The sequence below is a fragment of the Mesitornis unicolor genome, unplaced genomic scaffold (genome assembly GCF_000695765.1).
Source record: "Mesitornis unicolor isolate BGI_N332 unplaced genomic scaffold, ASM69576v1 scaffold862, whole genome shotgun sequence".
Lineage (NCBI taxonomy): Eukaryota > Metazoa > Chordata > Aves > Mesitornithiformes > Mesitornithidae > Mesitornis > Mesitornis unicolor.
In genome coordinates, this window is record NW_010166907.1 from 57,400 (window position 1) to 74,939 (window position 17,540).

At 39.5% G+C, this 17,540-nt stretch overlaps 1 protein-coding gene across 1 annotated transcript; it reads right to left on the reverse strand.

Moving 5' to 3' along the window:
* Positions 1-1,672: 1,672 nt before the first annotated feature.
* On the reverse strand, positions 1,673-16,439 carry ORC4 (origin recognition complex, subunit 4). The gene is given in 14 exon segments (XM_010195103.1): positions 1,673-1,876; positions 2,122-2,189; positions 2,275-2,370; positions 2,855-2,963; positions 5,720-5,806; positions 6,119-6,169; positions 6,171-6,296; positions 7,847-7,998; positions 8,540-8,588; positions 10,304-10,389; positions 10,796-10,871; positions 13,011-13,101; positions 14,817-14,893; positions 16,377-16,439. Coding segments are annotated over 14 exon segments (1,314 nt in total). The 5' UTR covers positions 16,434-16,439; the 3' UTR covers positions 1,673-1,687.
* Positions 16,440-17,540: the final 1,101 nt, after the last annotated feature.

A 17,540-nucleotide genomic window follows, 5' to 3' on the forward strand; every position in this document is an offset into this window, starting at 1 on the left:
GCTTTTAACGTTGCCATTTGGAGCTCCCTGTGAATGTTAGCTTGAAAATTCATCTCGGTTGTACGCGTACACAAGCTCAGCCCCTGGGAACAGTAAGAGCCGATGGATAAATGAGAGCCTCTTGGCAGGGATGTGCCACCTCCCACCTGGGAGCCGAAAGTTTCAGCCCTGCTCTGAAGGGTCCTCGGTGCTGTAGGGTGCAACTCGGTGGTGTTAGGAAGATGGAAATTGGGTTTGTGGCCGCTTCTTTGATTGACGCTTCTGTTTTGCTTCCATTTTTAATGCAGGGACGTTACGCACCCAGCAGGACATGAACGTAGCTGCTGAGTTGTGAACAAATAGGAATCCATTCGTACTTCATTGAAGACTCAATGAGTTTTAACCCCTTTCCTAGTAGAAAAGCAGTAAATACAAACAGTTTAATCATGTGGTGTTAGATCTGATGCAGAAATTGGCCATGTATAAAACGTTCATCATCTGCCTTTTACCCTTTAAGCTCCAGCTGCTGCAATTTCTTGCAGCAGGAACCTGAGATATCTTCTATTTTAAAATGGATCTCCCGAGATGTTTCAATATTGTACTGCTCTGAGTTTGCCAATGGAAGGCGTCGTTCAGCCTTGCTGTGCACAGGATGTTCAGTGCAGAAACGCTTTGTGATTGGTACTGACCCCATCCCAGCGCTGCTCTGCTCCAGCCGCTCTCACGGGGCGCTTGGATTTCTGTTTGACTTCTGAAGTGTTAAAGGTGCAGGTTGAGGAGACACCTGAGCTGGCAGCACCTGGCCAGCGAGGGCAGGAGGTGGGAAGGCTGAAGCCAGTGGCACTATTTTGGCATTATTTCCTAGCAGGTGGTGGCCGCTGTCCCTTACGTCCTGCGGTGATGCTGCAGCATTTTCAGCCATGTCCATGGTGTTGTACTCAGCCCCCAGGTCCCAGGGCGGTTCCTCAGAGCTGCTGGAGTTGTTTAAGTCGTGCTGTTGGTGGTGCTGGGCTGCAGCTACACCGTGAGGACCGACATCCTCCTCTTGGTGACTTTAAAGTCGGTGTAGTTTTCAAATCCCAGTTCTTGGTGTGCTAAATTGTAACCTGACAGTCGTAAGACATTTCCTGCTCGTATTTGCATTTGACACAAAAAATAGGGTTACCACCAGTTGGCTCTTTTTTTCCAGCTTCTCTTTTTTAACCTTTTTTTTTTAACACATTTATTAGGAACACTTGGTACAAACTGCAGAAAGCTGCAATGTGCGTTCATGGGCAAAACGATTCAAGTAGCATCCTTGATGGAACATCATTTACCTCAGATACTCAACCAGCAGTACTACTTTTTTTTTTGGGTTTTCTTCCTTTTATTTTTTTAATGCCGTTTCAGTCCATATACTATTCGTTACCTCTCGAGATTTTGGTAAGCGATTATTTTAACTTTACTCTTTGTATTTGTCAGTGTTTTGGGCACAGGTTGTTGTACTACTGTCAAAAGGTACTTGCTGTTTTTCTGCGAGTACTGAAAAACAAACCAACCCCCCCCCTCGCCCTCAATAAAGTGATTGTTAAATATTGTACAAATAAAAATGTATACTCTTTCTCCCCCATTCCCCCAGAAAGTTAAAATAAAAAATGTGACTACTACGACTTGCGGGTGTCTTTTTTGAGTTTGGATGGAGAAAGCGGTATTTGAAGTTCCAGAAAGCTCACAACCAGCTGAGTGAGGACGCTGCCCACTGCTTCACGTCCGTGGGGCAGTTGGGGTACGCCTGCAGAGCCTCCATGATCTGGTTGTTGTCCAGGAGCAGCTTCATGAGCAGGTACTCTCTCTGCACACAGGCCGAGGGTCTCTCCATTGGCTTGACCAGTTCCAGTTGGAGTAAGTGTTCAAACGCCTAAAAATGAAAGAAAAAAACCCCAACCATGAATGGGAAGGTACCACCACTCAGGGCTGTGCTGCTCATCTCCACTGACACAGACGCTGTTGGGACAGAACCCTGTGCTGTGTGATCTCAGCAGACACAGTAATCTCTCTACCGTTAAGACTCCTGCTGACCCAACCCAGTCTGTGATTCTGTTTAGGAAAAAAACACATCATCAAAACACTTTTAGTAAAAAATAATGTACATTTCAGGCTCACCTTCATGACAACTGGCTTCTCAAAGTTGTACATGGAGTGCGCCTTCCTTTGTATGAACTTCTGAAATTCTGTACCGGTTACAGGACAGAAAAAAAAGTTACTTGGGGAAAAAGAAGTGATTTGGTGTTTGTAAAGTTCATGCATTTCTCTCACCGTTGTAAACCATCTGGAAGTTAAATGGTTCTCCTTCGTAAACATCATTTAAGTGTTTCATAGCTATAATGAGGCACATTTCCAGGACAGACAAACCTAGAAGGAGAGACAAGAGCTCTAAATATTTCCATTAAGCATAGTACAGAAACAAGTAGTTTACAGACTATTTTTATTCCTCTATTTTTGTATCCTCTAGGCCTTACCTATATGTGTTACCTATCTTCATAATGGAAATATTTTGCAGTTCTCATTGCACCAGTTCCCAGCCAGTGCCTCCAGCACCCTCCAGCTCCCAGTGCTGGCAGGAGGAGGCCACCCCCTTCCCTCCTCTATCACCCCAACAGGATGGAAACGCAGGATTTCTGTCAGCTGTCCACGCTGTAACTCCATTTCTGGTTTATTTAGCACTGTTACACCCGTGTGTGAACGCAAATTAGCAAAGCAAGGCTCTATGGGCAGTATTTTCCCTGTGCAGGGGACACAGCTCTGCCCAGTGTCCCTTAAGTCAGGAGAATCTCAGGGAGGGATCTGACACACTCTGTACTCCTCAGAAACACCTGGGGGAAGAGCTGCGCTTTACCATGTACGATGTTTGCTTTGGAGTCCGTTCTGTACTGCTTGTTTGCCTCTTGGAGATCCAGGGCGGTGATAAGCGGGTGCTGCACAGTAACGTTGCTTAGAGCAAGCATCTATGGGTAAAGCAGAAGACATTTGTCATTTAATGACTAGTTACCAGACGTAGTTTCTACTCAGAGGTGGAATGCAGAAGAGTCCCCCCAGAGTCACCTACTGGAACCAGTAATAAATAAACCCTGCACACACGGCAGGCTCAGACTGAAAACCTAAACAGCTGATAGCTACAACTGCATTTTGCCAGGAAGGTTTTCCAGGCTTAAAACATTAAAGCCTTCTCACCAGAGGAGATAAATGCTCATTAACTTGTTTATATGAACTTCAGGGATTAGCATACTTCAGCCACTGCTGTAGAAATGACTTCAAACGATTTTAAACACACTTTGTACAGAGCTACAGCACTCTCAGGCCACTGACAGTGCCAAAAACGCACCTGAAGGTGCCTTATGGTTCAGAGTGTGAGTCACCCCTTTGCTACAGCCTCCCTTACCTGCAGTTTGAATCTTATTGAATCTTATTTGCTAAAAAACTGCACTTGTTCAACTCTTCCAAACTTTTGCAGGTGTTGCACACCACCACTGAGGGTACTGCAACATGAAGCAGATTCTGAGTTTGCACTGAAATCCCATGTGCTCATCTGAGAATGCAAAGTGATGGGGAGCAGTAAATGTAGCTTTAAAATAGCTGGTCAGCAGAAAGAAGTCCTTGCTACTGAAAAGCAGGTGATTCACAGCTCCAGTTCCTACCACCACACTGCCCATCACAAAGCTGCTCTCGCCTGTCAAACGGCAGACTCCTACAGATTTTCAAAGTTAAGGTAAGATCCATCCTGCAGGGCAATTAATCCATTAGCTTCAGCTAATACAAAGGAAGCACAGAAGTGCTAGAAGCTGTCTTATGTACTTCTATGAACAAGATGACTTTGCAGAGTGAAAAAGCCCCTTTTCTAAAGGAAAAATTCAGAACATGCTGAAGAAAACAATTGGGATTTTCAGCCTTAGGTTGGGCCCACCTTGGAGGTTATTCAGCTTTTTTCTACCTTTATTCAAGCCACAGAGACAGAACTGGGTACCCCTAAACCAGAAATAATCTGCAATCTCATAAGGAACTCAAGTAAACAGAGGACTCTCAAAAGGAGGGCTCTGCTCACGCTGTGTGTTTGGGAAGTAGAGCAGGGAGGCTGTGATCCAGTTTTCAGCGTGGCTGCGAGCTCAGCGCTGGAGAAGCTGTCAGCACCACACAGTCCAGCAGCCCACCACAGGGCGGGAGGTTAAAGTCTGAACGCTTGCACAACACGAGAAGCAGGTACATTCAGTGGGCTTTTCACACTGACAGAAGCACACAGATATTTTAAGATGGTTAAATAAGTGTTACTTATCTTCTGTCACAAATGTTATTGCCTTCATATTAACGGCGTTAAAAAAACAAAGTGGGGGAGGCAGATAAAACAAAAAAAGGACCCTCCAAGAGAGCCAGAGCCCACATTAAGCTTCGGCTCATTTGTGGCGAAGGAGGAAAGCCGCTGCCAGCGTTACCTCCTGTTGACCGAACGCTGAGTCTGCTCTCAGTTAACTGGGGGGTAGCAGTCGGATGTTTCTCCCCGCAAGGAGGAGCCCTTCCTTTCCTCCCCTAAAATAACTGGAGAAGGTTGAAGCTACCAAGTAAAATGCTGAAAGGCCCTTGATATCAGATAATGTGGTCATTCAGAAGATCAGCATTAACTTCTGTTGCAGTATTTGTAGGCATTAGTAACCTCCAGCTTCCAGCACCTCAACATTTAAAATATTAAGATCACATTTCCTGGGCTGGTGTCACAGCAATGGACAAATTCGGGACAGAATCTGGGCTACCTGAACTGCTCCGTGTATGGAGCCAGCTCTGGAGAACAAAGTGGTGTCTGACCGTACAGTTCATCAAGTGATTTTATCTGATACTCTGCATCAGGAGAAACTGGAACTGACAGAAGAAAACAGAAGCATTTCCTCCTCCTGAATAACAAGACTGGAGATACACGGCAACGCTCTCACTGTGTGCTCAGGAGCACCACAGCAAGAACAAGGGCTTAGGAAGATGAAGGAGCAGAAAGAGGGATGACAACAACAAATATTTTAGCTCTAAGTGACAGTAACTCCAAACACAGCACCATGTGCTTTTATGTCAGAAGTGCACAGACCTACACAGAGTTACTCAAGGAGTAGCTCAGGAAACGAGGGAGGATTGTTCAGGAACTCAGACCCTGACGGTGTCAGGAGGACAAAGTAAAGGGTGTAAAATGGTGCAAGAGGTCATGGTAAAAACATAGCACCAGAATTTATTGGTCTTTGAAGACAGACATTGGTGGAGAAAAGCAGGTTTAGCATAGTGACAGATGTAGTGAAAGAGCAATGTAGGGATATTTGGCTGCAACAACAGACTTAAAGGTAGAAAAAATGGTGTTTAGCACAAGCGGTTTTCAAGATTCCCCAGCAAGCAAAAGGAATCTCAGAAAGGAAAGAACATTTTGAAACTGAACATTTTGAACCGTTTTGCTTTATAAATGGAAAGACCTGGCCAAATTTATTTTAAATACCAAAAACCCATCACCAGTTTAATTAAACAGTAAACCCTCACAACATAACTGCTACAGAAATTGGAACTGCTCAAACTCATTAATAAAGGACGGACTGATAAAAGCGTGCAAGAAACCAGCATTGTCAAAAGCCCCCTCAATAAAAAGATGTTTCAAGTAAAGCTCCTCTGGGCTTGGAAAACCCAAGCGTTGCTTGCAGATTATGGTTAATCAAGAAGACATTATATACATATCCAAACATACCAGCAGCAAGTGAAGGGAGCGCAGGTCTTTGGTGTAGTGAAAAAGGTTCTGCAGCATGGCTCGCACCGTTTTATCCTCTGAGAGATGCTAAAAAAAATTAAACTATATTTTAATCATCTCAGCAAATAATGAAAAATACCAGTTGGCCAACTTCAGAAAGAGCTCAGCTTACGTTTGACAACACAATTCTTCATGTCTAACCTTAACTTCCTCGTCTTATTTGTGACACAACTTTATCTTCAAATTCAATAAGCAAAGATTCTTTATTGCAGTTTGATTTATTCCATATCAAACTCAAATAATGAAAGGAAATACTGACCTTAGGTAAAGACTTTACACTTATAAACTGGTCTTACTGTAGAAGTTTAACTAAAACCAAGTATAAAGAGCTTTAAATACCTGGACATTATTATTCCATTTTTGTGCAAAAGGCTCATCAGGAAATTCAGCAAAAAGGAAGAGAAAGCTGTTCCTTGAATATCTTAATGTATTGTTTAAAATCAAAGGAATTCAACAGATATATCTGTCGGTGGGAGAACCTTGATTTCACTCTCTTCTCCAAGAGCTCCAGGATATCCTTGTTAAAGAAAAAGAAGAAAATTTAAAAAGCAGGCACATTTAGAGCGTTCTTTGCTACAGTAAAAACTACAAGAGAAAACAGTAAAATAAATCATGATAAAAAAACCCCCAATTATTAAATTCTCAGGCTTTCTATGTTCTAAGAAGACCTCTGCTAATTATGACAGTGCCTAACAAGTAGCCATTTACCAAATCACATGACGCACTACCTCACACAGGACAATGAGTTGCTAGGAGACCCAGCAAAATTTCTCCATAGATTATGTAAATATTTCTGTTACTCAAGTCCACATTCAAGACGTCTCAGCCTATCCCGGCTCCAGACGAGCTGTCTGTTTAGCGGATCTGGGGGTTGGCAGCTGTCAGTTCACACACTTTGTCAGACTGAAAGAATCCAGCTTAAAAAAACACAACACTCAAGAGCCAATATTTATCTTTGAAGATTGTGAGACAGAACCAGGCAAGCCTGCCACCAGCCTGTTGGTTGAAGATAATAGAGAAAAACTTAGGTTTTTTCTCAAAGCACACTGCAGTGGCCTGGCATCAGAAACAAGCTGTGGGATTCATCCATGCAGAGAAACACAGGGCTATTCCCCTACTTTATACTGGGACAGAACAATTACACTCCTGGTTTCTAGCAATTCTGGGTGTGTCTTTGTTTTTTAAGGGTTTGTTGTGTGTTAGTTGTGGCGGTTTTACTTGCACAAAGAAAATGCTTTAAGAATACTGAAATTCCTCACCAAAAAGAGAGCAGTATGAGTAAACAGAGCTCTAACAGTGCAAAATATGAAGACCTCTTTCAATTTAGAAGTCACATGCAACAGAGAGCAGTGATTTTAAAAAATAAGCAACAGCTGTCCCCATAGCCATGGTACAGCCTCTCAGACTCTCACATTCAAAAGCAGAGCAATATGGGGCTCTAAATGACAGGTGATGAGGATACCAGAGTCAGCACAGTAATGAAACAAAAGCAAAGACTGATTTACAAAACCACCTGTTAACTATTCTATTTATTTCCAGAAATGTGTCCAGCTAAATATCACCTAAACCACACCAACCTCAGATTCGGGCTTCTTGATTTTGATTATTTACTATTATTATTATTTATGATTATTCCTCTTGTCATAACCCAGCTACCTTCACCACCAATCCAGTTTGATAAAAGCAGTGTAACTTTATTATGAAGTATCAGCTTCCATAGTGTTAGAAAGTAATAATTTCACACTACACACCTAATCTGTCCACAGTGCCCTACAATGAGCTTGTAAAAGCCCCAGCAACTTTAACATGGATCCTAAATGGATATTGAGCGTGCTAAATTTTATAGGAAAAGTGCCCTACTGAAGTGTTGGCTTAAAAAAATTTCCTTATCCTCAGAACAATGATTTAAGCTCTGCAGGTTAATATGGGTCTGTTCTTACCAACTGCTGACCAAGAAAATGAAACTTAGTAAATTAAAGTAAGGTTCCAGGAGAGAAAACATTCCAGCTAAGACAAAAAGTCTGTTTGAAACAGCTAAAAACTTTGCTCAAGAAAGCAGTTTCTTACCTGCCTACACGTCAGTCCAATGACAGTCACTGGCGTCTGTGCTGACTGGGATATGTCAAAGAGGTTATAGAGCAGCGTCTGGTTCTTGTGATGGACAAACAGGTCAAATTCATCCAGCACAAACAAGACTGGACAACTGCAAGCTCGGTTTCCTGAGACAGCAATTTCAACAGTCAGTACGGTAACGTCATCGTCACACTTCCATCTGTACAGCTTTCCATTTTCTGTTTTTAACATTTTCACGTATTTTTCTTTTAGCTTTTCACTAAGCCCTCCTTTCACACGTGTACTGCCACAACAGTAAAAGGAAAAATAGACTGAAAAATTGCTAAGGCTTTGCAGTATTCTGCCAAGCATCATTTCTGTTTACCAAGGGAAGACAGACTTCTGTGGCAAACGTTTTTAAAAACATCACTATTTTTAATAGCTTCAATATGCGTAAAGGAATCTGTCCTTCATAGCTGACCGCCACATGGAAGCCTTTACAGCATTAGTTATGTCAGGTATATTTTTGTTTGGTATTAATGTGTTTTTTACAGTATTTGGTAACCATGACACATTCTTGGGCTACATTTCCTCATACCTCTTGTACAAGTAGATGAAAAAAAGACATATATGCTCAGTTTTCAGTCAGGTCACACACACACACACACACACGCGCAATGTTTCAGAACAGGGACTACTGGTGCTTACCTTTCTTTAAAGCTTCAAGAAGGAACGCAAGGTTTTCAGCAAAACTGCCCTGCATAGAGAATAAAAAAGTTTCACAACTGATTTTCAGTGCCATTCTAAAATTGTGTAACTGCCTCAAGTTCAGGCACGTAACAAAGCTCATTTGCTTCTAAACCCCTGCTTTCAAAACCTGTGCATGTTTGAAAATTTACAATGTAACTTCATGTTGCACAGTCATAACCTCTTCAGGACAAAAAAAACCCCTAATAGTTAACTCTACATTGATCCACTCTTTTCAGTCTGAAAAAAATTAGTGACCAGAAGAATGCCTACAATAAGCTAAATTTACAAGTAGCTTTGTCTTTCCTTAAATAGCTACCGCGTACTCCTTTTCCATCTACACACATGCAAAACCTGCCACCTAACGTGTTCCACTGAGAATGATCACTGTGCAGTTCTTAATTTGCAACCTTATCAGATAGATGAAAGCATCAAACGCTCATGCTAGAAAGCAATCAACTGCTAGGACCGTTCTGCTTCAGTTAGACATTTACACACTGAATCACACAAGTTGTGAGATGGGAAACAACAACAACTGAAGACCACAAGCACTATCAGAGAAGGCAGAAAAAATAATTTACACTCTGAATGAGAGCTGCAGAAGCTAAGAAAGGAAAAGTTTCTATAGACACAAAGACATTCCTGTAAATCAATACATTTCCATGATCAAAAGGATTAGATGGCCAAGAGTTTAACATACTCCACAATAACTTGATGGGGAACATGATAGGGGAATTAAGCATATTTAAGTCCAGTTTTGCCTCCAGAAGTTTTGGTAGTGGAACTGTGGACCTTGAAAGGCCGTTCTAGTTCTCTGCTGAAAAGACAACTCATTCAAACAGCTATGCTGGAATTAAATACTTGCGATTTCCTTTTATTACTGCAGCTGAATTTAGGAAAATTTTAGCTCATCACCAGAAAAGGTTTTCTGTTCCCTGTATCTAAAATCATTTGAGGTAAGAAAGAAATCAAAGCACAGCCTAAGAAGCATTTTCAAAAAGACAATAAAACCTAACAACTACAATCTGCACTTCATCTTGTATTCTGCACTGCCTCTAACCTAGCTCTCTGGTTTCTCTTAACTAAAGCAGTAACATCTTTAGCTTTCCAAAAGCAACTGATGAAAATAAACGTCATCTATTGTGATTTCACCTTTCTGCCCCCTCATAATTCCGCTTTAGCTACTTGGATCAATATTACACAACTCACAGCTATGTAAACTGCCGATCTCGAAGGTCCTATCTGGCAGCAGAGGTGGAAATGGTGCTCAGAAGGACTAGGCTGTACCAGAAGACAGCCTGTCAAGAACACCCACTGAATCACAGGCAACAACCAGGGTAGCTCAGATCAATACCCCAAGTTATTTCAAACCCAAATAAGTGAAACTTAATCTGGAGCACTTCAGTTTTCTCTTTATTACTGACTTTAGTACTAATGTAAATGAGTTTCTAGCAAAACACAACGTTCAGCTCTTGTGTAGAACACAGGTACTTGTTAGCATGCATGTCTGTAAGCCAGGGTCTTCACAGGTAAATGCTGCCACAGTTCACCACTGCCATCAATCACTAATTCTTTAAAAGAAAGCTTTGAGAAGACTGAGCCAGCCCATCACGATTTTGCTAATAAACTCTCAAAGCCCACTCAAGCTGCATCCTATAAAGCTAGTTTTCCAGAAAAGGATTTTTGAGGGAGGTAAGCAAAGAGTACAATGAAGATGATACTTACAAAAACTTTATCCCCAACCACATTTTCCAGGTGCAACTGCCTGGTGATCTCCTTCAGGGCCACTTTATCATTGGTCTGCAGAAGCCCTGAAAGAAAATGATTTTTCATTAAGAGCTGGCAGCTCTCCGTCACTCCAAGAGGCCGCATCTACAGCCTCCAGAAACCTATCCACAACCTTCTCTCCATTTCCAATCTTTCAAAGCTATGCCTTTTTATAAATTAAGACTAGGCAGTAGCTTCCCATATGTAGTAAGAAGTTACTTAAAACAATTCGGTCACAGATGAACTGATTTAACATTTTGAAAAGTCATTAAAAGCACAGAAGTTCTCTTTATATAGAGAGATACAAAGAAAAGTGGTTTAGACATCACAGGCAAATGTGTCTGTAATCAAGGCTAGATTACAACTGCTGAAAACAAAATTTTTGATCAGTATATACAATATATAACAACTGAATATAACATGACATTTGAATAACGCTGTATTACTTGCCATTCAGATGAACTTCCAGGAGGTTCTCTCTAACTTCTTTCATTTCCTTTAGCTCTTTTAAGACATGATTTAATAACTAAGAAAAAAAAAATACATAATTTCTTTATAAGGAGATAAATGTATGACCACTAAGAAAAATATGCAAATGGGTATTATCAGACAAGAAACAGTACATGTAGTTTCATAAGGTAAAGTTTTTTTAGTATTTTCAAGAATAAAATACTAAAATGGCAACTTCACATCCACTATCACAACTGTAGCAATTACATTTGTTCATTCTGATGAATTATTATGGAAAGAAATACAAAAATAACTCCAGTATTTTAGTCACCAATTTTTTGGCCTAATATCTAGGGCTTTTGCCTTAATCAAAAAAAGATTTAAGAGGCTGAGATGTGACAGAATTTGAGTTAGTACAGTATCCAGCTTCATTGCTTCATTAGATGCTGTAGACAAAAATCTTTGCTTTAAATCTTTAAAGACTCAATGCTTATTCTTTCCCCTTGAAGTTAGGACACACGAGACAAAATTAAATTGCACATAATTACATCAGCTACTGCTTATAATACTTATGGATCCCAAATTTAAAGTCCATCAAGAACTTGTTCTTGGTAAAAGTCATAAGGAATTAGTATTAAAATACATATAAGTAGATGAAATGTTAACTTTTCATTCACTTCCTACTTCTACTGCCTTTGCTTCTTCAGCTGAGGATTTGCAGTTCCTATCCGCATGCATGTACGTAACAAAAAAGCTTACTCCCTTGGTTTCTCAAGTTTATGCCCAAAAAGCAGGTGCCATCCATTCTGTCTACCCCTTATCCAGCAATCCCAATTGTACCTTGAAAACACATTGCAAATACAAGTAAATTTAAAAACTATTTTCTGCACTATGAGAGTGCTCGTGGCTTACTTGCAACTCCATAAATCTAAGAAAGGAAAAATAACCCTCAGTTGAAAACCAGCAGGACATACTTAGGTGGAGGAATCTTTACTTGCCACTGGCTTATTAACTCCTTCCCTACCCCACAGTATTTTGGCCATTATCCTTCTTTTGAAGGGTCATGGGTAACAGAAGAAGGTAACACCACTGACTGGTTTTGAAATGCAAAACAAGAAAGCTAAAAGAAATTGGCAGCATAGTTGGTGTCAGATGCATAGTGGATATGTTTAACATTAATTTATTTCTATCCAACTGTATTTAAAACCTTGAAGGCTACTTGCTTTAGTACTTGGGAAGACTTCCAAAGTAATCCTTGTAATGTTTCAATCTTGAATACTTTTTTGCAGTAACAGACAACCTATTTATTAGATACCCACGTAAACATAAAAGACTTTGTGTTTGCATAATACTAAAGTATATAACACTTAAGTTAGATGTCATCCCTTCACATGCCTCAGCTAAAAAGAGTACCTTTTAAATACAAAACCTACACTTGTAAATTAAAACTACCATACCATATTCTACCTTCTTGGAGGCTACATAGTCTAGGAGGTGGGTTTCTACATAGGTAGCCATATACTTTGTCATGTTTAAAACAGAATTAAGGACTATTTTACCATTCTCTACATATAAACAGCTATGTAGAAATCCACCTCTTAGTCTACTCCTTTTACAGTTTTTGAATGCCTTTTCAGTCATTTTTACAGCAGAGGCTTGAAAGCAATAGCAGGCTAACTTTTAAAGTTTAAGCAAAAGGTGGCTTTAACTGCCAAGATTAATTCCTTTGTGGCAAGAACAATTACAGAACTGTAGCAGGAAAAATGCTGAAAGAAGGCAAAATCTATGATTTAGATCACTAAATTTGTTCTGAAAAAATTATTTCCATTTTACATGTTTTGGGTACCTGTAGCGTGCCATGAAACCTGGTGAAAACACAAAGAATTCCAAACCCATGCACACTTCCACAGCTCATTGCGAGGACAGACAGGTATGTATGTTTCTCAGCTGCACATGAAGCTATGCTATTTTAAAAAAATCACTAGGACCTCAGCATTTGAACAATTTCAGGAGCTTGTTTGGAAACCAATTTCTCCATACTGTTATTCAACAGAATTAGCTCACAGGAAGTCCTAGAATGTTTTGAAATTTTTTCTCTCTTTAAAAAAAACAGGCAAAGGTGAAAAATCAGTTTCAAAAGCTCCCAGGACTTCAGTGAGTTTATCTACGTCACACTTAATTTGACTTTGTATAAGCTTTTAATACATGTTTATACCGCAGTCTTTCCCGATCCTCGGGGTCCAATAATGAGGGCAGAATTACTTTCTCCATGAACTGTAGTTCGCTTCAGCAGTTCCAGCAGATGTCTGTGTAGACAACAGCAATAGGTCAGAAACTTCAAGTCACACAACATTCACTGAAACTATGGAAAATTCAGAGAGTCTTCAGAACATCAGAGAAAACTCGATACACTTCAACTTGGTCTCAGAGCCAGCACTCAGGCCATGCAAAATGTAATACAATAAAGTACAAAAGGCTGAGTGATCAGATCTCTTAAAATATTTTAAAATATTAAAACATGCAGAAGCCAGGAGTAACCCTAATGCATAAAGTTCTACAATTCTCCACCATGAAAGGACAGACTTCAATAATTATTTATTTCTTAAATAAAAAAGATTGCTCTCTATGATAACACTACAGTTCATGAAAAAGAAAGACTGGCAAATATATTGAAGGAAAGCCTTGCTACCAGTGAGAATAAATAATCTAGTAGAATACAGTAACTTTGAAGATCTTCATAAAACTGATTATATGCTAAATTTAGGCATTCAAAGCTTGTGAACAGTAACAGCAATACTGAACTACAAGTTCATATTCTATTTCCACCCAAAAGAAGCCATAAATAAAAACTCTGTATTATCATCTTCAGACAAGACTTATCACTAGCACCACATTTAAAGTACTTATAAAAACTACTGGCACTTCCAATTTTCAAGTATTTACAAATGTACACATTTAATATGCTTTAGGTTTTTTTATTTAGAATACTGATATCATGCAACTGCTTCTAAGGAGTGACAGTCATCATAGAACAGCTGCAGCAAACATGTGGGGTTTTGTTCACTACATGAGAGCAAACTATAGCCAAGAGCCCTGATACGTCTTGGGAAAACAAAACTAAGAGTTGGGAAGCTCATCGTGTTTTCTTTCTGATATAATTTATCAACAGCAGCGTATTAAGTAGAAAACAGTCTGTGAGCTGTTTTTCAGAATTCCAGTATAAAGAGGGAAGGCTTGCTTTGTAGAATACTAACATTTTAGGAATACATTTTCTCACAACAACAAATATACATGCAGAGCTCATGTAGACATTATGCTACACTTGCTTAATAACATAAATGTTATTTTCCTTCTTGGAATGAAAAGGAAACTAATGCTTACATAAGGTGACTCAATGTGCATAAACTTACTCTTGGAAAAATCCGTTTCAAACAAGTTCTTTAGATACATGTTTATTATTTTCAGAATTTGACCTGCATCTATAAAAGGATTAGTGTTAGGATAGTATTTTTGTCACAACAGGTCCCTTCTTCTTAACTTTACCCTCTGCATCTGGATGACCCCAAGAAGTAGGTTTGTATTAAATACGGGTCTCTACTTGAAGAAACATGATGTTGGCATCCAAGGTTTCATATTTACTGTTAACGCAGCTTACTGATAAACAGGAGAAAACCTGACATAAGAATAAAGATTCACAACAAGAGAATTTACCTTTTCGCTTGGTCAGGTTATTAAACGCAGCCTTAGAATATGCACTGAAAGTATCTTTCAGGCTCAAAAAAGAGTTTTGAGAATTAGAGTTTTGAAAAAAGGCCAAGAAATCCAAAACCAAGAGCCTGACAAAACAGCAACAGCTGTACTAAAACTTACACTGAGGCAAACAGTTTTTAGAAGCACTGCAAGCCATTCAAATCTGTATAATTTAGAAAAACAGAGATAGCAGAACATTCTGACTTCACCTGATTATTTTTCTGCTGTAGTTAAAGTAGAAATAACTTCGTATTCAAGTCTGCTCACTCACCTGTACTGATGTGCAGTCCCAAACAGTTTTCCAGTAGCACAATGGTGACAGAATCTTTCACGTAAAATTTTTTGCACCTATGGATACAAAACAAGACAGAAAGAATGCCTGGTGCTTCAAACGCCAGAACGTACCGATAATGACTGCAGTAAAACATGTCTGTTTCTGCGGTAGTACAATTACTCCACAGCACCTAAGTTTTACTTGTCATCGATGATATTTGGTCTTTCAAGTAAGAGCAAAGTTGCGATAGGCAGAATATTTAACAGTGTCTTTGTAGCAGAAAAGGGAAAATTCAATTACATGATAGCAACACGTGACTTTGGTCCCTTCTGCTGCAGTTTTTTTCCTTCACCCCCAAAGGGATGTTATACTTGTCACCAAAACCAGGTCAGTAGTTCATCTAATTCACGGTTCTAACTTACTGTGTAACACAGGCTAGAAAACATTTACCAGCTGACTGACATAAAAAAAAAAACCCTTAGCTATTCCCCCAAACCCTCAGTGAATACAGTTTTTGCACCACTCACAATGCTGCCATGTACTGCCTTCAAACATCAGAAAGTATCAAATTTACAATTTCTATGAAGATTCAGTTCAGATACGAACTTATAACGAAGTTATCACCATCAGCTCTAGGTGTTTGCTTTAAAAATAAATACTTGCAGATAGATCTTTGTGAATTACTCCTCAGCAAACCCAAATAATGGATAGAAGAACAATAAAAATTAATTTGTCAATAGAATCATTAAGGTTGGAAGAAACCTGTAAGTTCAAGGCCAACCATCAACCTAACACCACTATGCCCACTAAACCACGTCCTGAAGAGTCACATAATAATTCCACTTTATAAAAGGAATTATTTTGTAATATACGAGCTGTGCTTGTATACCTGGTTTTTCAGCTACTTTTTCTTCTACTAAAGTTTTACTGATTTAATTTCCAGGTTGATTCTGTTATTAATGAACAGTCAGCATTGTCCATCTACAAGTGAAAAGGTTTTCTTCCTATAAAGGGATTTTACAGGTAAATGAAGGAAAGACACTATAAGAAATCACTGAACCAGAGTAATTCACTATGGGATGCATCACAGGTTTTAAGTAGCCAGTTTGAGAAAACAGAAGAATATACCCAAAGAAAAACCTGAAAAATTATTTAGCAGCTGCTGTTCTGCCTAACCTAGGCTGTCAAAAAAAGTCACCTAGATTCTGACTCACCCTACAAACTGGAAGATAAAGAATCTGATTAAATAAAAATAGATTTATGCAAATTTGTTGCCACAAACGGCTGTAAAAGCACAAGATCATCCTTTTCCATTTTTATTAAGGCTCAAAAAAGTAGATCACTGCTATAACACCTGAAGCAAGCAAACATCAGTTGAGAAGCTGAAAGAAATATAGAACATAAATAGGAAAATTATTTACAGCCCTAGAAATTACATCAATTATTTTGTACGTGTATTTTAACTGGTCCAGTAAAAAGCTATAATGACATGGATGGCAGAGGATAGAAAAGTTTCAAAACCTAAAACCAAATAAAGCTAATAAAGATGCTACTGACCTGTGAAATGCATCGTCCATTTATTCCACTAATCTCCTTTGCCTTACGTTTACTCATTGCAGAAGTTTTAGTCTTTAAATAAGAAAGAGAAGATAGTTATACTACTTTGTTCTCCAAATAATTGTTAATCAGAAACTGTACTTAGATGTTAGTAAACTAAATTTAGTACAGCAAACACAAGACAGTTGTAATAGTTTAGTGTGCAATGAACATTGTTTCTTAACTGATTAAGATAAGAACTGTAATAGCAAAAATAGTAAAAAACCAACCAAACAAAAAAAACCACCAAAACCATGACTGAAGCATTTTTAATTTATTTCTGATTTGATGAAATCCATGTTGATGTACAGCTTCTGAACAGCATTTGCTTTAGGATGCCTTTCAGTGCAATGCAAGCAGCACCTAACACAATTAATATGAAAGTTTTTCTAGCAGGTTTCTAACAGCAATAATGACATTTCCAAGTCTGAGAGAGATGTGCCACTAAGGCAGCACAGCCACACACAAGCCCATCTCACACAGAACCAGGCATGGCACAACTCATATGTTTGTATTTCAGATGCATTACTGTGAGCAACCCCGTGAACACTGTACTAACAAGTGGCACTTGTCCACCTTCTCCTTTGACCAACCGAAGGTAATTTGTTCATTTTAATTGTGTTTAAGATAGTTTGACGCAATGTATTTATGTTTCTGCAAGTGGAACAAGCTACAGGCACATGGTAACAGGTTAAATCGTGATAATTGTGTTTTTCTAGGAACAATTTGCTAACCATGTTTATACTGGGGCAGCTCATAACAACCACAGTGCCTCTTCAGACAAGCAGGGTGATTAAAAAACAATTTTCCTCCTTTGTGCTAACAGAAAGCCAACAAGCCTTGCTCCGCACCAATTTAAGCTTATTTTAATGCAGTCGGTCCCCTCTTCTCCCCATTCTGCTCCGTCCGTTGTAAGGCCAGCACTGTTTCATTCCCGACTCAGCCGAGGCCGGCTGCTAAAACCCCCACAGACGGAGGAGCGGACACCGGAGTGAACCAAAGCTGACAAATTAATTAAAGCGGAGAGCAAGAGCGGCAAGACGAGGAGCACGCCCGCTCCCGCTTGTTATCCGCGATTCACAAAGTTACACCGCAGACCGCAGCCATCAAGTGCCGCCCACCGCC